The sequence below is a fragment of the Diplotaxodon limnothrissa genome, linkage group LG20 (assembly GCF_057381915.1).
Source record: "Diplotaxodon limnothrissa isolate DT_005_m linkage group LG20, D_limnothrissa_male_GT1.1, whole genome shotgun sequence".
NCBI classification, from domain to species: Eukaryota; Metazoa; Chordata; class Actinopteri; order Cichliformes; family Cichlidae; genus Diplotaxodon; species Diplotaxodon limnothrissa.
Genome location: NC_140615.1, coordinates 15332666 through 15353220, shown reverse-complemented (window position 1 = coordinate 15353220; position 20555 = coordinate 15332666). Strand labels below are relative to the sequence as shown.

At 41.5% G+C, this 20555-nt stretch overlaps 1 protein-coding gene across 1 annotated transcript; it reads right to left on the bottom strand.

Annotated features, from left to right (window-relative positions):
- Positions 1 to 1219: 1219 nt before the first annotated feature.
- LOC146610712 (carbohydrate sulfotransferase 11-like) lies at positions 1220 to 19961 on the bottom strand. Its single transcript, XM_085344617.1, has 4 exons — positions 19692 to 19961; positions 2865 to 2941; positions 2310 to 2474; positions 1220 to 2188 (listed from the first exon to the last, which is right to left on the bottom strand). The coding sequence occupies exons 1-4, from the start codon at positions 19783 to 19785 to the stop codon at positions 1508 to 1510; spliced, it is 1017 nt and encodes a 338-aa protein (XP_085200743.1). The 5' UTR covers positions 19786 to 19961; the 3' UTR covers positions 1220 to 1507.
- Positions 19962 to 20555: the final 594 nt, after the last annotated feature.

Genomic DNA, 20555 nt, shown 5'->3' with positions numbered 1-20555 from the left:
GTGGGTGTGTTTTTTATGGAAACGTTCGCATCTGTTGTTTTGAGATCATGTCTCAAATATCTACAAAGACTAAGTAATCCCAGCTCTTAATCTTGATAAACTGTAGCACTGAGATATTCAGATTATTGTAAGGAATCAAAGCACTGTTTGGTTTGATTTCAGTTTATTCGTCTAAGAGAGATCCAAATCTCTTATCTTGTGCCCAATTATTGTTGGTTAAAGGCACCTTGAAATGCCTTTGGGAGTTATTTTTAAAGCATAATCTAATCTTCCTATAATTTAAGTGGACGCTGGGATATAAAAAGATATGTATGGGTATACAAACTGTCTCTCACTTATAGTGCTTGCAAGGAAATATCTGAGGTAATATGAATTTTAAACAAGTTATTTTTATCTTTGGCAAATATTTCAAGTCCATCTTAAATGCATATTTTGTCTTCAAAGAGTTAATGAAGGTCAAACAGTGTATTGATCATATTTACTGAACGAGGCCTGTTCGGTGACCGTAGTTGGATTAAACCTTGGTGTGCTTGCCTACAGCCCAACAAGGGGAGCTCTGACCAGGGCTAGTCCTGGGCTGGACGCAGCCCTGACCACAGCTATGTGGTTGTTTGTTCAGCCTACCTGCTCAGAGCTAAATACAGGCACATGATAGATGAGGGACGGCAACACACTTTTACTGGAATGAGGGAGCGTCTACGACTGGAAATCACTCTGGGATCTGTGGGAGCCGGTGTGAACGAGAGCTGCGAGATTTGTGCAGTTTTAAAGCAGGAGGCTGATGTGGTACGCTCTGACGGTTTCCTGGTATAGCATCGGTTAATGTGCAAAAGCTGACATGGCAAAAAGATATTGACTCTGAAAGGGAAAAGCTTTTTGTTCTTTAAGAAAAGAAAATCATTTCCTCTGGGAAAAAAAAATGAGCCCGACATCCTTGCTCTCCAAAACAATAAATACTGACATAAATAAAAGCCTTCCTAAGAGACGGCAACACTGTGCTCAGTTTCACAGTCAGCACATTTACCTGTGAGAAGAGAACCTGCTCTTCTCAAGTTTCATTTCTGGCTCACTACCTCTCAGAAGATGCAAAAACAAAGAAAAGAAATCTGTAGCGAGAGCTGCAGAAAAATGCTGATGAGGCACATTTCACCAGCTCTACAACACTCAAACTAAAGTCAAAGCAAGGCTTGCTAATTTTGATGAAGCAAAACTTTGGCAAGAAATTGCAACAAACACAAAAAGGATCTGTTTGTAAAGAGATGATGTGTCACCTGCAGTCTGCTGTGCTAAAGACAAACTCCATCCTCACTCAGTAGATCACAGCACACACACCATCTGTCTTCTTAGGCAGTTTTTAGTTTCACTTACTGAAACCAGAAAATCCAGTCACTCTCCACAGCCGTTAACTGTTTTCCTTGGAGAGTCCCAGTGTCAAGTCTCTGCTTGTGGTGGACCACTCCGAGGCAGGGAGCGACACAAAAGTGCCTGAAAGGACAAGTGATGCTCATCAAGTCCTGAGATACTCTGGTGTGGAGTAGTTGAAGAGCATGAAGTCCATGCGATACAGATTGAACAGTTTTTTCTGAAAGAAAGGACTGATGTGCTTAAAGTAACGCCCCGCCATGTGGCCGTCTGTCCTGGTCGTCTTGCCGGACGTTGGAAATTGAAGCATCCCCTCCACTCCGGCCAATCTGAGCACGGCCTGAGCATCGGGCTCCAGAGTCTCGTATTTCCCCACCACGTCGTAGTGGATCAGGCAGGGGTGGCAGAGGGAGTGCACCCGCTCCCAGTGCTCGTTGAAAGGTTCCTCCCGTTGCGTCCGAGGGTCCACAAGATACTGGACAAACTCAGGGAAAGTCACATCATCTCCTTTCTCGAGGGCTTCCGGCTTGGCGTTGGGCCTGTGCCGGCGGATGATTTTAGTTCCGTAGCGTTTGTGGAAGGCAGTGTTGTACCTGCGCGTGAATTTGTTTCTGTAGGCTGACACCAGCCGCTCAAAGGGCTCCCGCACAAAGATGAACTTGAGGTAGCTGCGAAGGCGCTGGTTGATCTCCGCGACCGAGAACTCCGAAAGCGTGCGGAGGTTACCTGCGACGTGGGCCTCATTAGCGGGGATGGCGAGGGGGTCGGTGTAGCGGCCGTCGCTGGTGAGGACCATGAGGACACGCTTCCAGTTAGTGCAGGCTACCTGCAAGTCAGAAAAGGAAACACCTGTGAAATAAAAACATGCACCTGTCTCCCTCTATCATCATCCAATCCACTCACATTCTCTCAAACCTCTTTCATTTCATCTGTACGTGCTTACCAACCTTGGGTACATAGCAGTAAATAAGGCCATGCATGTCGTCAACAATGAGGTGTTTGAGATCCTCGGGCGAGAGCACGCGGCGCTTCCTCGTGTGGCTCAGACATGCCTGCTCCAGCAGCTCCCTGCGGCCTTGGAGGGACTTGTGAGCTGCCAACAGCTCCAGCTGCTTGTGATGAGGACGATGCAGAGAGAGAAAGAGAGGCACAAACAACTTTCAACAAAAGCCTTTTAAAAACTGCTGAAGGCCAGCTGTCAGTACAGAGTTTAATTCCTTCAAGGATTTTTGAATGTTTGAATGTTAATAAGCAGCTTGATACAAATTTAAAGTGATTTAACTAAATGCAGCATCTCGTCAGAGACTGGAAGCCTGAGCCTAAGTGTTCATTTTGCATTATGTTTAATACTACAGTGTGTTAAGTACTGAGCTTTAGATGTTGCAGTTGGTACAGTCTGTACAGTGAAAGTGAAACTTGCTACCTACTAGCTGTAGCCCTCAAGTCACACTATGTGTGTGCGATTGTGTGTGTGGTGGGACAATATGTGCCATTGTTCTCACCTGGTCTCCATTATAAAGTGTCTGCAGCGGACTTGTCCTGCTTTTCCCTGGTCTGGTGACAGCCTTCAAACCAGCTTCTGCTTTTAAACAACAAACATGTTTTACTAAAATGGACACTGAAACCTCTGAGACGTGAAGTGGACAAAACTGATCATCTCGCTGATCACATACTCCAGAGTGTCTCTGCTCCCAGGTCTGAAAAGTGACAGTAATTCAGTGGTGCCTTAAACCTGCACTAAATAATATTCAGCATTGGGGAAACTCATTTGGGTGCAAAACAAAGAATGACTGTGTAGAAGTGTATGTGGAAACAACCTGTGAAAGCTCTCGTTTGGGTGATCTGAGTAAAGTATTTCCTGACTGAATTTTAATGGAGGACGTTCATTTCTGCCTCTGCAGAGTCACAAAGGAGGACAAAGCAGTGAGCGCTTCAAAGCATTAACGGCTATGAGTACTGAAAAGTGCATTAATGTTGCTTAACACTCCCCAAGGCTGTGGTCTCCCCTAGCTCCACCACGCAACAAAAATTGTCCAAATAAGCAATGAAGCCTAGAAAAAATGCCAAAGCCTTTGATTATAAACTCCAAACTCACCATACACCGCTCTGATAAATGCACTGGAACAAACCCAATCCATGAAGGTCCTGCCCCATAACCCACAGGACCCGCTCTGCACCACAGGACACCTCCAGAGGTCCTGCATTCATTCTGATGGATCAGAGTTGTTCTGCAGCAAGTCTGCTGCATGGTGTGTCATATATCCACAACCACTGATTTAAGTGTAACCACTTCACTGTTATTTTTTCAAAATTCAGTCTGCATGTAGGTGACTAATGAGAAACAGCATCTCATATATTTGCACAAGTTTAAATTTCGCTGTAAAGATGTCCAAATGGAGTTACGGACAGAGCCAACTTTCCACCCATCTGCTGGTCCCGTTCAGTCATGATGTGATCTCCCACCATTCATTTATACTGTAGATTCTATAAAACTCCAACACCTACATTATTAACACATCTCTTTTAGCCTCTCTTTGCTTTAAGAAGACCTTTACCTGCTCACAAACACACACAACAGTTAGCTGTGGACGCGAATGGTGTTAGGCTGACCTGGACGATCTGCGAGAGTCTAGATACTTATGCCCTTCCTCCTTCTTCAGCCTCTGTAAACACATCTGTCTTCTTCTTCCATTCCTCTATGCCACCCTCCACCCCCCCTCCCTGCAAACACAGTGTTAGTGTTTAGGTCTGCAGCTAATGGCACTAAAGTGAGAACAGAAATTTGTTTTGCACATATGGCTAAATGATGCAGAGGGCTGCTTTATATCAGGCACAACGCCAGAGTAAGACAGAGGTAAGTAGATGTGGAAAGTGTGCTTTATGCAGTTTAGCATTTTGGGGGGAGGGGTGTCTCCATACCATCATATGGAAAGAATATTAACCAGCAAGGTGAATGGCTAGGCTGTAAGTATGGAATCCAGATGGAGACGGAGGCCATTTCCCTCCTACTGTGTCTCTTCTTTTCTACTGAACTACATCAAACAAATAAAATTGAACCCCTGCTGTTCTGAAATGTTTAAAAACCCATCAGCTGTGCATTCTGGTCTGACAAAAACACTGTCACATGTTCCAGATTGACACGAAGCTGTAAATCATAACTGCTTCCTTCCATTTTGAGGAAGAAGCAAACACAAAAAGGAGAACAAATGGTGACAGAGCAAATGTGTAATGTGCACTCACACAACAAGAAGACGGCGTATCTCAGCTCAAGGCAGGCAGAGGCTGTGGAGACACAACCTCTGCCTGGGGCACAGCCTCTCTGCGTGAGCTCACATGAACCATCAAAATCCTCCACTTCCTCTGGGTAATCTGTGCCACATCATCAGCAACACGCACAGATAGACATCAAGTCTTCCTGGACTCACTGGATACATAACGAAAATCCACACCAGGCCAAAAGAAAGAACATGTCATTTCTGATATGATTTTGTCTAAACCAGTAAAGATGTTTTTTGTCAGCACTCAGGCTAAAAGTCACACTAACTGCAAAGTGGCATCCTGTAGATGTGAAACACTAAGGCTTTAAAATAAGACAGCAACTTCGAGAGATTTATAATTAAAATACATAAGGCATGTGAGCCCTCAGTCTACAGCACAGGTCCACGATTATTAAGGAGATAAGCCTTCAGCAAACCCAGGACACTTCCTCAGGAAGCTGGAAAGTAGGTCAAGAGACACTTGTGGAGGGTTTGTTAATAGTTTACTGTCTGTTTTGAGCATAAACGCTACATGGACATGAAATGTTTGGGTTTTCTATCCATGCCAAAGTCACGAGGAAAGCTCAGGAAATGGCAAATATAGGCCACAATCCAATGTCAACAACTGGATCATCAGACTGAGATGCACTCAGTCTCACTGAGTGCATCTCCTCAGACACAAGTGTCTGAGGAGATGCACTCAGTGAGACTGAAAGCAGGGAAAGGGGAAACTAGCATGGCCATAAATGGCAGTAGTATGCAATAGGCACTCTCAAGCCTACACTCTGTTGCTGACACAGACACAGTCACTGTCTGATGATGAAATTTATGTCACACAAGCCCAAGTGGACTCGTGGATGTGGAAACTAAAAACCCACTTCACACTGTGCTGAAGTGAGACAACAGCAAATAACTCAGTTAAATAATGTTAATATGTGTTTTATTATTTTAATAAAACACACATGACCTTTTATATCACCTTTTTTAGATCACCTTTTTATAATAATTTTGTATTTATTTAAAAATGCTAGGCAATCAACATTCAGTGGACTCTGACGCTGCCTTACACACACCTGAATGATTACTGGTCTCAGAGCAAGGAGCATAGCTATTATAGTTTAACACTAGTATTAGATCACTGCTCACATATCTACTCAGAAAAACACACTTAGCAGATATCCACAGTCAAGGTATCACTATCATGGCAGAACTGGAAATGTCAGATATTTGAATATCAAATTATAAAACTTTTAGCTGGACTACAGGCTGTGAGTCAGTCAGTCAGTGTGTAATGTTTAAAGAGCTACTCGATGGATAATCGTGACATGTTGTATAAATCATTGTGGATCCCAGAAATCTATTCACCAGCCTGTCAAACACAGGACTCGGGCTGTTATTTATTTCCTCTTTGTGCCAAGGACGCATTTGTTTCTTTATTCTTTTTCTATTATTAAGACAGACTCTTAATATTCACTGACTGCCAAATTGATGTGAACAGATAAACCCCGGTCACTGCTATCTGTGCAGCCAAAAAATATCATTTCCCTCAATACATTAGTTTGTTTTTGTGGTTTGCAGCTGATAAGCACAGTTGCAATATCTAAGTCAAGTTTGTAGTCAACATGACACACACTTTACTTGCATAACTTCTAAATATGGGTGTATACGGTCCGCTCTAAATTGTTCAATCACGAATTCCTCTATCAGGCCAACTTTTTTGATATTTTATAATACATCACATGACCACGAATACATCTGTGGTTACTATGCTCTGATCATTGTGAAGCTTAGTTTCTTTTTTTCTTTTTTTATGTGTATGTGTGTGTAGAGTGTTCTATCACACTCCACCAGAAAACCACCACTTCCTCTCATATCAGGAAGTGACAACATACCCATAGCTGAAGAGGAGCAGAAGAGGCCCCAGTCTCATTACATGCAAAAAGCCCTTGTGGGACTTGGAATAATGGCAGTTTTGTCCCCACTCTACAAAGGCAAATCACAACCCTGCTTTACTGGCAAAGAAGCTGCTTCCTCTTTTGGAAACCTCTTCACCTCTATGATCATAATGCATACAAGGCACAGAAAATTATGCTGCATCACTTGTACTGCATGGGTGTATAATTCAGCTTAATTGCACTTCAAAAGAAGGCCTATCTTTATTAGTTTCCATGAGCTGTAAGAAAGAGGAAATGTAATGTATTTTAAGTGAAGTAAATAAAAGTCTGGCTCACCAGCAGCTGACAAAGGCAGGAAAGACTACAGCATTATCAAGACTAACGTGTCACCAGGCAGAGTCCGATTCACGGTGTCACAACATTCATGTGCTACAGACTGCAGATGTTGGTGATTACACAAACTAGATCTGGTAGTTTTACACTAAGTGACACTAGCGAGCTGGCAGCCGCTTTCCATTTTACTCTTATTCTTCTTACTTTTACTTGCACACCTCTTACAAACATTCAGCAGATGCACTGACTAACCAGTTCCTGTAAGTCATCACATCCTTTTTCACCTGAAAAACCTGAAAAATCTGATGTCAGACTTGAGGTTCGCTTGAAATTTATCTTCTCTGAAACAACATGTAGCATGTAATGAACTGATCTATCTGAGACATCACTGCAGCTAACAGTCTGTCGATGCATCTGCCTTTATTGTTTCTACACCTCTGCCCATCTGCGTTTCAGCACGGTTCATTCAAAAGTCTTTTTTACGTTCCAGTAATTTCAGTGAAACCTCACATCGTTCGACATCCAACTCCAGCAACCGTCAGCTCGGCTTTGTCAGTATTCTTACACAAGAAGAAGCTGAACACGTCTGATTCATAATTACAGAGTAGCACAGTTGTGTAAAACATGTCAGATAAAGTCAGGCATACTTCAGTACAGCTCCAGTTTGAACTAATTTTCTGTCTCCTGATGCAACTGTTGAGAAAATGTTCAGACGCTAAGATGACATTGTGTTTTTTATGAACTCGAACAGTTCATAAAAAACATAATTTAAGGTTTGGGTACACGCACTGCTGCCACAAACAGAATCCAATCCTGTGTGAACCTCTGCAATGTGACCAGTGCACTCCGGTCTCTTACACAGATCTAAATGTTACAAACACATCAGCGCTAAAAAGCTAAAAACATGGCACCAATGCAGTTTAAGCTGACTATAAATAACTTCATCTTTATGTACTTAAGACACTAGCCTTATTAACCATATTAACACCTTTTACATTACAATACTAACACAGCACAAACTGCCAACAGGTGTAGCACATGGTGTGATGTGCTCTCTAATGAGCTGTTGGCTCTGTTGGAGACCTTAAAGACATCACTTGTTGCGTCACAGCAGCTGCACTGTTATCAGTGTCAGTGGCTAGTGATAAGTGGCGGTGTGCACACATGCAAATGAAGAGTGTACTTAGTTTATTTGATTAAGCTACATGTATGAATAGATATGCAAAGATTGTGTCTGTATATGTGTTTAATGACAAAGGTTTACAGTGGTTGTCTACAATATGTTTAGGTGAAAAACAATCCCCACAGTCTGTGCATGGGTGAGATGACAGAGTGGGCCCTGATGATGCTGTTTAGAGCTTTGATGTGGAATCCATCACTGTCACAAGACCCAGAGAGGATTTGGCATCAATGATGGCTGTCAAAACAGCCTTCAAAACTCTGTCAGTCATGGCTGACAGTTTGCTTTTTCGCATTCGGTGAATTCAGTTTCCTGTGTGTGGTGGCAGCTATAACAGTCCACTCCAGACTTAAAACGTAAATCAGAACAGCTCATATTGTTCAGATGCCACGGGCACATCACTGTTGAGCAGACAGTTTGCTATTGTTTCCCATAGCTAGGGAACACAGATACAGAGGCTTTACCACCCTACAGCAGGCAAAGTTGCATACAGCTGTCCAGCAAATGAAGTGGAATAAAACCGGCGAGGGTGAACACAGAGCAAACAGCACCGTGAGCGGAGAAAATATTCATGTTCAGAAATGATGATTCTAGCAAATCCCATGACAAAAAATCAAAACCCTATATTAACTATGGCAGGACGACTGACTTGGCCACACAAAATGATGCTTTGCATCTTTTAATTGGACCAAACTGTAAATTTTATGCTGATGAAAGAAAATGGTTTCCTGTGTCAAACTGAAAGAGCACAAAACCTTTTAAATTAGCGCAGCCACAGAAGCAGTTCAAAGCACTTTTAAAGGTGACACATGTGCTCCTGGTTTGACAACACACATGTTTAGATGCTCAAAGGACACTCGCATAGTGATACTGAGGCAGCTCAGCTGGGTCAGAGCAGCCACATGAAAGAAGAACGAGTGGCAAAAGATTCAATTCTATTCTTGTACAAACAGTGATGTGTTTGATCAAAAAGACCGGGTGGAAACAGGTTACGTCAGGGAAATTTCAACAGTGTCACAAATCTTTTTGTTTGACTTTTGGGGGAGAGCTAACAGTAAAATGTAAGTGGGAATGGTAATGTTGCTTCTGGAACCAATCAAACCAATTTACTGTTCACACTTTAAAGTGGAATGATGAATATAGACTTCCTCTGCCTAACAGATCTTGGTGAGATTGCTCACTGAGTGATATTCCAGACCGTGTATGTTAGCACAAGTAATTCAAATTCAATTCTGGATTCAACAGGGAGTCAATGAAGAGAAGAAATATGAGATATATGATCTCTTTCTACTCCCTGTCTGTACTCTCACTGCTCCATTCTGGATCAACTGAAGGCTTTTTCAGAAACTTTTAGACCAACCTGATAACAATAGCAAAGTAATGAATGTAGGAACAAGCATCACTCTGAGAGAGGATGTTTCTAAAAGTGACCCCAAGGTTCCTAACAGTTTTACTAGAGGCCAACCCAATGCAATCTAGAGTAAGTATCTTAAATATTGCTTATTTTCTTTAAAAATTATATCATATTAAATTTTGTGTCCCTTCACATTAATCACCTGGTTGTCCAAGCATCCCCCTGCAGTGGCTGCATGGACACTGTATGTTGTCAATCTAAACTGCCTGACCATAGTTCACTGCTGATCAAGAATTAGACACACAATATATTCATTGATGTCAAAGGGTCAGTCATAACATCAACACTAAGCCTCTTGTAATATACATCACAATCTCATTTCAGTCAAATTCCTAACTAAGTGAGCATTTAATGGCGTAACACATGACATGACTTGGGCAAATGAGTTCATAAGACCACTCTGGACAGGACTTTGTGTTACTTTCTTAAACTCCCAACCGAGGGTGTTGTTTTAGGAAGTCAGACAATAGAACCACAACAATTATATGCACCATGCTTCCTGTCGCTGCTGGGACTACTGTACTGTACTTTCTTGAGTCATGTGGTTGGAACAGAGTTGGAAATAAGTCTTTGGGTTTACAAACACAAGACAGAGCACTGGAGGAGCAGTCGGCAGCAGCAAATGTGCTAATGTTTGGGCTGCTGCATACTGGTTCATCAGGAGTGTGAGCGAGACAAAAGACAAAATGACAACTGAGAATGTGAACGAAAACTCTAGCCATAGTGTTATCGAACATTACACCCCAGGGGATCAAAAGGAACCTGATGAGGACTTTGAGTGTTTAGATAATGTACAAGTCACACAACTGACCCATGCATGAGTGTCACCGCCCACTTCAATGAGACTATACTGCCTTTCATGAGCCCTCAGTAGATTCTAGAGATGGACCGATCCGATATTACGTATCGGTATCGGTCCGATACTGACCTAAATTACTGGATCGGATATCGGAGAAAAATAAAAAATGTAATCCGATCCATTAAATATCACGAAAGCACCTCACAAAACTTGCAACACGCCGTAACTCGCCTCAGAACGTCGGAGCAGTATGCATCACGTGATAGAGCAGCTGTGGAATGCGGGACCTGTCGGTGCTCTGGATAGCATTTGGAGCTTCGCTAGCAACCTGGCATTTCATCTCCGACAAAGTTATCCCGAGAGAAGTAAAGCAAGTGTGTAAGTCCATCTCTGAATGTTTGTAAAGCATTCCCACGTTAAGCTTAACGAGCGACTGCCTCTCGCTCTCCGGCTGCTACTTCAATCGTGAAACTGCTAATGATCAGCTGATCGGCTTTTCTGTCGTGAGTCTCTCTTGTTTGTTTTTGGTCCACTTTGCGCCAGAAAGAGCAAACCAGTGGCTGAACAACAGCAGCACGTTTAAGCTTGATAAGCTGTTGTTACAATTTATTTAATATTACTTTCTACACCAGGATCTTTTTCTACGTAGCTGACGGCTGGTAACTGTGCAGGGGCGGATCTAGCAAAGTTTAGCCAGGGGGGCCGATAGGGCATTAACTGGGAAAAGGGGGCACAAAGACATACTTTTCTTTCTTATTCTCATTTAAAATGTCTAGCTTTTAATAAATAATTATCTGACACCCAAAGTTTTAATTTGATGTAAAACGAATAGAAGTCAATTACTGTATATAGTGACTATTAAGTCTAATATATATATCCTAGTAAGCTATAGTACATTTTCCTTTGGGAAGGTACCATCTGTGCAGTCTGCAATTTTGTTGAAGAAAGATGTTGAATCTATTTAATATTTCTTGAAAAATAATTGATTTCTGTGCATTTTTTTTCACACTGCATCAAATTAAGGTTGATTACGTTGATTAAGCATCATGAGGTGGAGCGTGAGGGGTGGTTCCCTATTTTTTATTTATTTATTTTTGTTGTTGCTGGGAGTTGGAACCCTATTAGTTAGGTTGCTTAATATTTACGCTAAGTACTCTTTAAAATACCAGAATAGGGAGGATGGTGTAGGTCTAAGTTTATTAGATTGATCAGTATTGCTGAACTATGAAATATTTTTTTTGTATACAGGTATAACAGAATAGCTTTAGTGTAGTTGTTGTTTTAAACTTGAGTATGAACTTGCAGACTTGCAAAATGCAGCAAGATATTTTAAAAAACAGTTTTGTTGATTAAAAAACACTATATCGGATTCATATCGGTATCGGCAGATATCCAAATTTATGATATCGGTATCGGTATCGGACATAAAAAAGTGGTATCGTGCCATCTCTAGTAGATTCTCCCATGGAGAATTCAGCAAATATGTCACTTTGGTTTATGTTCACCTTATGGAAATTGTCCTGAGGATACTGCAGAAAATTATCAATGTTTTTTAATTTGTGGGATTATTTCCCAACAATTTAAAACAGTTTGACAGCAGTTCACAGGCAGTTTTTGTAATAATTTAAGTTTTTGCCAGAATTTGCCAGAATTTAGATTTTAGTTCATTATACGTACCCATGGTATTTATTTACATTTTCTTGTCCAGTGTTATAGTACATTTATCATGTTCAGCTTCTGATAGAAAATATTTAAACCAAGATTCACCTTATATTTTCCTAATCCCACTTAGGAGTCAAAAATGAAGCTTCAGGTTTGTCAGATGTAGTGATTTTAGTGATTCAATCTTCATCATGATACAAATGTATAGTACTGACTGAAATGACAAAAAAAAAAAGATGACTTTTATCCATATCGCTCAGACCTGACAATAATCTTGTATGCAGCTGTAGAGATCAAGTATTATTTTTGTACTGGGATGGCAAAGTGTTACAGAATTCAAAAGGCTGTTAATGTGACGAAAACACCACAGTGAAGTAACACCAACCACACACAACTGTCCACACTGTTTGACACTGATTACCCAATCCTTCACCAACAGTCACACTATTATTGGAAGTGATTTCCACTGCAGCTAAGACCTGGTTACTCCCACAAGGAAGTCTGTCACTTGTAAGTCTTGGTTTTATTAGGGCACCATCCAGATCCAGCTTTGGTTTGATATGATAACCTTGGCTTAAGGTAACAAATGTATCTGCCTTTTGCTGTGATAAATGAATCAGTCTTTTGTGTGTAAGGCAGCATCAGACTCGACTTAAAAATTAATTTCCTAATTTAATAAAACTAGAAAAGCAAATAAATCCGACAGCATCAATTTCTGGAACTTGAATTTATTAATAAGATAATAAATGACAAAAGGACAACAACAAATATATTACAAATAGTCTTTTCGCAACTCTGTTAGACTGGCTGCCTTTTACTTTCATTTTCTTTTTTCATCTTGTTTTTTTTCTTTGTTCTGAGTACACCTCATTTCACCTCTCCTCTCACACATGCCACATGTGGAGGGGACCTCACAGAGACAGATGTAGTGAAACAATGTTAGTTAAGTTGGTGGCAACAGGTTATGTAAGCAAACTAAAAACCTGCAAACAAACAACATAAGAATAGTGAGACCATCAAGATCAAGCATCATTATCAGAACTCATTTGATCTCAGTTTTTGGTTAAATTAAACACTTCAGCAAACAGAACCTGGTGATCAAGTCAGGGAGAAATTCCTCCAAAATGAAACTTTGCTGTTAGCTTCCTACAGGCTAAGACAACTCCCCAGCTAATTTAGGCACGCCGCTGCTGATGGGTGCCGCTGTGCTCCATCCGATCATCTTGTCACTAGCCGATGGGGCTGGGCCATATCATACCGTTCACGGTAATACCGGTGAATAATGTTGGGCAACAATAAGAAAATTAAATATTGCGATAGAATATGGGTAAAACATGCATGCGCAGTACCTTTGTTTTCATACGCACATGGTGGAAAAAGCATGGCGGCGACAGAGAATGAGAAGAGCGAAAGTGGATCGTTGAATGAAACGGATGAACCAGAATTGGTTTGTAAAAATGCTGCAACTTCAGTGGTGTGGAACTGGTTTAGCTTTCGTCCGTCAGATACACGACAAAGCACTATTTTTGGTAGACCATGCTAGCGGGCCGTCGTTATTACCGTGTTTTTTGGAAAATACGGCACACTTAAAATCAATCCTTTGATTTTTCTGAAAATCGACAGTGCCCCTTATAATCCGATTTTATGTGGTACACGGTGCTCAAAATCTGTCAAATGTTTTAGTACGACTTTGCTAAGCTACGAAGCCGCACCGCTTGATGGATTGTTGGAGCATTACGGCTATCATAGGCAGGAGCCTCGCGGAGTGATACGTACTGTGCTTCAACATAATATTACCGTATTGTGTGTGTATAACCTCTTTTTAAGTTTTGTGGATATTAAACATGGTTATGCTGAGGATATGTCGGCCAGTTTCCACTGGAAATGCCTTTTGGTTAAACTGTCTGCAAGGAATTTACATTTGCACTGTTACATTTTTATATAACTTTAATGCACATAAAAAACAGCTGCTTGTTTAAGTGAAAATACATTGATGGGGTTTTTTTGTACTAATAAAGTTGTGGATTGTAAAGTATTTTGTCTAGTGTCAATTATATCGTCAGTTATATCGTCATCGCAAATTTTCAAATGTATATCGTGATAAATATTTTTGGTGATATCGCCCTGCTCTACTAGCCGATCACATTGTTGTCACTGATATCACAATCAGATGGGGACATCCAGATGTCAAATACAAGAAAGAATATCTAAGACTAAGTATCTCGTCAAAATGTGTGTTAAATGCTCCTGGTGTGTAAATGCATTTCCTGTGGCTATGGTCCAGAATTTTGTTTAGAACCAGCTGAAAACAAGTTGAAAGTCTATAATCATATACCATTATCGTTATCATATACCATTACAACTAAAAACTATAATCTATATAATAATCAATGGCATATTGTCTCACGTTAAAACGCATGCCTGCAAGTGTTTTCAGAGCTGTGCTGTTATCAGCTGCTCCAAAAACGAAGGGAAAACGCAAAATTAGTGAGGCTAAATACAGAAGCTCCTTGTTGGTTGTGTGGTTTGTTTCCTGACTGACATCCCACTTTTGCTCTATTATTGGTGATTTATTGATTTATTTCTGCAAAAGAATTCATTCCAAGGTATCACACAGCAGCTACCATTTCAGAATGTTACATGTCAAACAGCCAGACAAACTGCATCTTTTCAGGAACTTTCAAACATCAAACAAATAAAACCTGGACAAAGAAAAGCACCTGCATTGTATTTTACACAGCTGTAGCAAATACCCCAAATACTTTAATAAAAGTGACCCCAAGGTTCCTCACAGCCGCTCCTGCGCTGACACAGGAGCGGCGAGTCCGGCGACCAGGCTGTTTCGTCTTTGCCGAAAGCACAGCATTGCAAATAAGAGCAGAACTTAAAGAATCAATCTCACCAGGCTAGTAACGATCCGATACCGATGACGACTTGGTGTCTATAAAATCGATATTTGGATCGATCCGCCTACCACTAGTGTAAAATGTATTAACACATCTAAATAGGTTTTTTGACTGGAGAAGAAGAGCATTATAGACAAGTTACAAATGAACCTTTGATTAATTATGGAATTAGTAATGTTAAAATGAAGAAGCTTTAAAAAATAAATAAATAAAACATAGCGCATACTGTAAAAGGCTGAACCGCTCACTACCTGCATTTTAAAATTGACGTCATAGCTGGCTACAATTGATTACAGTTCAGCGTTTAACACAATAGTGCCCTGCAGACTGTTCACAAAGCTGAGGGATCTGGGACTTAACAGCCGTCTGTGTGCATGGGTGTTGGACTTCCTCACTGGCAGAACTCAGGTGGTGAGGGTGGGCAGGTGCTTCTCCAACAGCATCACCATCAACACAGGAGCACCTCAGGGATGTGTCCTCTCGCCACTGCTCTACTCCCTCTACACTTCAGACTGTGTGGCCACCCATGGCTCCAACACCATTGTGAAGTTTGCTGACGACACAGTGGTGTTGGGTGCCATCTCCAACAACGATGAGGCGGCCTACATGGATGAAGTGAAGAATCTGGCATCGTGGTGCCAGGACAACCACCTCCAGCTGAACGTCAGCAAGACCAAGGAGCTGGTGGTGGACTTCAGAAGGGGTCAGCACAGAGACTACAAGCCCATCATCATCAATGGAGCTCCAGTGGAGAGGGTGCAGTCCTTCAAGTATCTTGGTGTCCACATCTCCTCAGACCTGACATGGGCTGCCCACATTCAGGTCCAGACCAAAAAGGCTAGGCAGCGCCTGTATCACCTACGACAACTGAGGAAGTTCAGGGTCTCTCCAAAGATCCTCAGGATTTTCTATACAGGCGCTGTGGAGAGCATCCTCACACAGAACATGACATCGTGGTTTGGGAACAGCTGTGTGAAGGACCAAAAAGCTCTCCAGAGAGTGATCCGTACAGCAGAACGCTGCTGCAGGATTGCTCTCCCCCCTCTTCAGGACACCTACACCAGGAGATGCCGGACTAGAGCAGCGCAGATACTGAAGGACCCGTCCCATCCTGGCAACAAACTGTTCCAACTTCTGCAATCTGGTAGAAGGTTCCGCATCTTCCGGGCAAGGACAGAGAGACTCAAGAGGAGCTTCTATCCCCAAGCCATCCGTGCCCTAAACACACACACCCGCCCGCTCACATCATCTATAATTGACTGAGACAGGACTCTCTTCCAGACACTAAACCAAGGCACAATGTACATTTCAATTCCTTTAACTTTAAATATGTTTATATTGTCTATCCTGTAAAATAGTCAGATGTCTATTCATATTAATGTACAGAATTCACCTGCTTGCTGCTACTACTGCACATTCACCCAGTGTATATACTATATGTATGTATATATATATATATATAATGTTCTTCCTCTACACCCCCCCCCCAATTTTTGCACATGTCGAGGAGCGTGTCAGGCTACATTTCACTGTGTGTTATACTTGTATAACTATGCATGTGACAAATAAAGAACCTTGAACTTGAACTTGAACAAAATAATAAATAAATTCAAAGAAATTATTGTAAAAACAGAAGAGTTAAAGTTTATCATTTTGTCCACATCTCCCGGCATCCAGCGTTCACACTGCTCAACCTCAGTTTTCAGCTCTTTACATCCTCAGCTCTGCTCTTCAAACCTGAAACCATCCGATTCTACTGCTCTATTCTCAATTTCACTCTTTATTTGCTCGGATTAGTTCTCCACACTCAGAACTCTATTGCTCCCAAACAGCCAAGTGGCTGGCCAGTGTATCTGCCACTGCTCAATATCCTATCTGCGACTCACACACTGCTAGCCCCTACTTTAATGATAACAGATGGCTAATGTGGCTAACAGGTAATTGCTAATAAACTGCTAATGTTAACGTGTGGCCAGGTTAAGCTTGCTTAACCTGCTAAAATGGAAGCTTTACCTCTCTAAATTCCCCCTGCAGTACATGAACGTTAATTACTTCAGCTGTTAATGAAAAAAGAAGCCATGTGCAAGTCTGCCTGCAGTGGTTGCAATTTAATATCGTAATTGAATATTCATTTTAGTATCAAATTACTATTAATACATGAGTACTGATTCTTTTAAACCCTAGTACTGGGTGTATGTTACTTTGTGCTTCAGTACAGATAAACTCAGTTAGCTTTCTGTTAGCTGTTTACAATTGTTTGTGTTTCTTCTGCTGTCTTACCTCAATTATCCAACATTTTCACACAGTTGAACTCCCAATAAATCTGTTCTTCGATACATAAGTCACATATGTAAGTCACAAAACAGAACAACTTTGAAACATGGCAAATTAACTACGGGGCAAAGCTGCTAACATATTTAAGCTGTTTCCCAACCCGCTGCTACACATCTGAAGTCCAGATTTTTGTAACCGTGACGTTGTCAAAAAAACTCTACATTCACAAGTAGAGAAACTTAAAAAGAAGAAGTACAATGATAACCTAACGCAGACTAAACACCTACACAACTGAGAAGGACAGTAAGGCACAGGTAAACTTATTCAAGGTAACAAGGTGGGGGGGGGGGGGGGACTAAGGAAAGAAGGGTTGGCTGAGGTCAGCTTAACTCGACGCGACTCAACTTTTAAGCATTCTCCATGAGCTGGTAGTACCTGGTAACAGGCACTTTGTTAGTAGTGCTCAACTGGGGATCCAAGTGATCTGAGCAGATATGAAAATGTGGCATCAACAGAATGCGTGCCACTGATTAGCTAGTCTCAATCAATGATTAAAGTCAGTGATGATGAGGGCATGTCCTTCACAAAAATCAAAGTCTGACAAAACGCCACCAATGAGCAGCAGGTACCTTCACCTCGACGTCCTCCATTGTTTTGGCATTCGTGTCACATACAAATGACATCACTGGTATTTTGACCATGTTGCTATAACAACAACACACACACACATTAGGTGGTACACACACACACATTAGGTGGTACTTGATAGTAATGGAAAATGTTGAGTTGAGCTGCTTTATGTCAAGCCGAGAAGGTACCAGTGGAAAATCCCTATAGGGAACTAACCTTCATTTTTAACAGGCATACGCTGTACACTGAAAGGGAGACCAAGCACATACTGAAACAAAAAAACAACTATACACAGACAAGGAACTGAAATGGAAACCAGCACAAAGATAAAACTATTAACTGATCTGTCAGAAATCACGGGGATGATCCAGGACACCATGACACACGACTTTATGGTCAGTGTAACTGTACCAAAGCCACAATGGAAATCCCATTAACTGTCTGCAACATTTGTGTTAATCATCACGTTTTCAGGTCTTAAATCCATTTTTTTCTCTACTTAAGCATCTGCAGGAAAAACAGTTCTTTAAGGTTACTCATCACAAAATCCTTCGTGACACCAGGGCTTATGGAACGAGTTCTGGATCGAACCACAGATCTGAACTATGGAAAAATGCAATACCTTATGAATATCTAAAGGGAGTAGGCTGAAAAGTATCTAAAGATGCTAAAGATTGTGCCCTGTTTCATTTCAGAAAAAGGTAAATTAAACAACGCTTGGATCTCGGTTTTTAAATTCACGCTCAGTAGATGTTCTGCTGACATCCAGTTAATTAGTCTTCTTTATTGTGGCTGCAACCTGCTTTTCATGTGGTTTTCATTTGCTACTAGCGGGTTCTAATGCAGCCAAGCCTCAATGGGTCAACCAGTAAGGGTATATAATCTGTAGATGGAAGGGGGAGGTCAATGAAAGTGCTTTAGTGTGCTGCTTGTGGAGTTGGCAACATGTGGTCTGTGTGTCTGCTACTGAAAGCCATAAAATGTGATTTCAAGCTTTTTTGTTTTTTGTTTCAGGTGTGTGTTTTTTGATATTCAGGGGGTGCATGTGATTATTTCTTTTGCCATTTCCTTAATACGTGCAGTGTTACCCTGGATACTGTTCAACAAAAACAAAAAATCCCCACACCGACTGATGGAAAATCCTCTTGCACAAAAATATCGCTTACAGCTGATTTGTCTGGTTTCTGTGCTCTGCTGCTTTTTCTCTCCTTGACAAACCAATTTAAATATTTGTTCTTCCTCTTCTCTAAGCGCATGTGCTGCTTCACTTCAGTATGCATGGCAAGGCACAAATCCATCATCTGGACATCTCTTTCACCCCCCTACTCCTCACCCTGGATGTCTGCAGTCCTTTTTCTCTGTGCTGCCCAGCAAACAAAGGCAGAGGAGAGTAGAGGTAAAAGGAGGAGAGTAGAGTCACGGTGGAGGAATATGTGTGTGTATGTATGTATGTATAATTGTGTGTGCGTGTGTGTGTGTGTGTGCGTGGGGGGGGGGTCTCTCTCCAAAGGCAGAGGGCTTTCAAACCCTTACACCTTTTCCATGTGAGCTTATTCACGCTTCATTATGCCACCGTTAAAACTTCACAGTTTTGCAAAATTGACTGCAAAGGATGCAGACTCTAGCAAGACCACAAGACCAAAAAGCACGAAGAGCTTTATAACTTGTATTTTCCTCGCTATTAATTAGTCATTCACTTGCCCTAAACCCTAAATCCAGTGTGTGTGCCTAATTATCTGTAGTTTCTTTCACTCGTTACACCAGCGTATATTTTCCACCACAGCGAATGAGAAGAAGAGCTAGCTTAGCTAACGTCAATAAAGTGCGGACCCTCTGCTTTCTCCTTCCTTGTGATAACCACACAATATATCGAACACAGTTTTATTTGCCGTATCTAAATACATTTAAAAAAAATGTTCGTTAAATAGTACCCCACTCACTGTTTCCCCAGTGAGTGGAATATATATGTGTGGGCTTACCTGGTTTAGTGATGCTCTGAAAGTACAGCACGAGAACGAACAGCGAGCCGAGGCACGTCGCCAGAAACAGGCGTCCTCCCCGAGGCATCTTCATCCTGAAGCCCGGCTCTGCTGACGGAGCCTCCGACCCCCCCTCTTCGCTGCCTCTACGCAGTTCATGCGAGACCGCCCGATGGCAGATACGAGACACTTGAAAGCGATATGGACCTATTCATTAATTACGGGAAGCAAACGCCCAACCAGAGAGAAACAACAGCGCAGTAATAAAACCCGTTAATTGTAACGTCAAGGATATAAATCCACTTCGCTCTGGTCGCTACTTAAAAAAAAAAAAACAACAAGAACAACAATATTAATTATAATGGCACTTTAGATAACATTGGAAATAATGTCATGTTGATATTACAGTCCCCCCAAAAGTTATTAACAGTCCTGTTTCTGCTTAGCTCTATTTGCTACCCCCGCCTGTGGTGTGTAGAGTTTGTCGAAGCTACACAAACTTCTCCTCCGCCAAACTGGAGACCGGGCACCCTTGCCATGACGTCACACCCCCCTTCTCCTCATGCGTACTCTCCCACATCAATGCTGCATTCAGGGACAACAGGACAATTTGGCCATGATGAGGTTTTTTGAGTTAATGTAATGTAGTTATACTTGTCGCAGTATTGTGTATTGTATGAAAATGAAGAAGTGTCATCCCACTGTTGTAAAAAAAAAAAGGCAGGCAGAAAAAAGTACATTCGCATTAAACTTTATATACTTTTTTAATTAGCAGAATGTTTCTATTCGGCTTACGACCAGCATTTGAAGGCAACATTGCACTACAGCCATGGCATGTCCTGTCTTTGACTACAACTAGTGTAT

What these genes read in the sequence shown, in the direction of transcription:
- LOC146610712 (XM_085344617.1), bottom strand. Translation starts at nt 19,785, where the DNA reads ATGAAGATGCCTCGGGGAGGACGCCTGTTTCTGGCGACGTGCCTCGGC. An exon ending in TCAGAGCATCACTAAACCAG is followed by an intron (nt 2,942 to 19,691) that starts GTAAGCCCACAC and finishes GTTTAAAAGCAG; the next exon opens with AAGCTGGTTTGAAGGCTGTC. An exon ending in CACTTTATAATGGAGACCAG is followed by an intron (nt 2,475 to 2,864) that starts GTGAGAACAATG and finishes CCTCATCACAAG; the next exon opens with CAGCTGGAGCTGTTGGCAGC.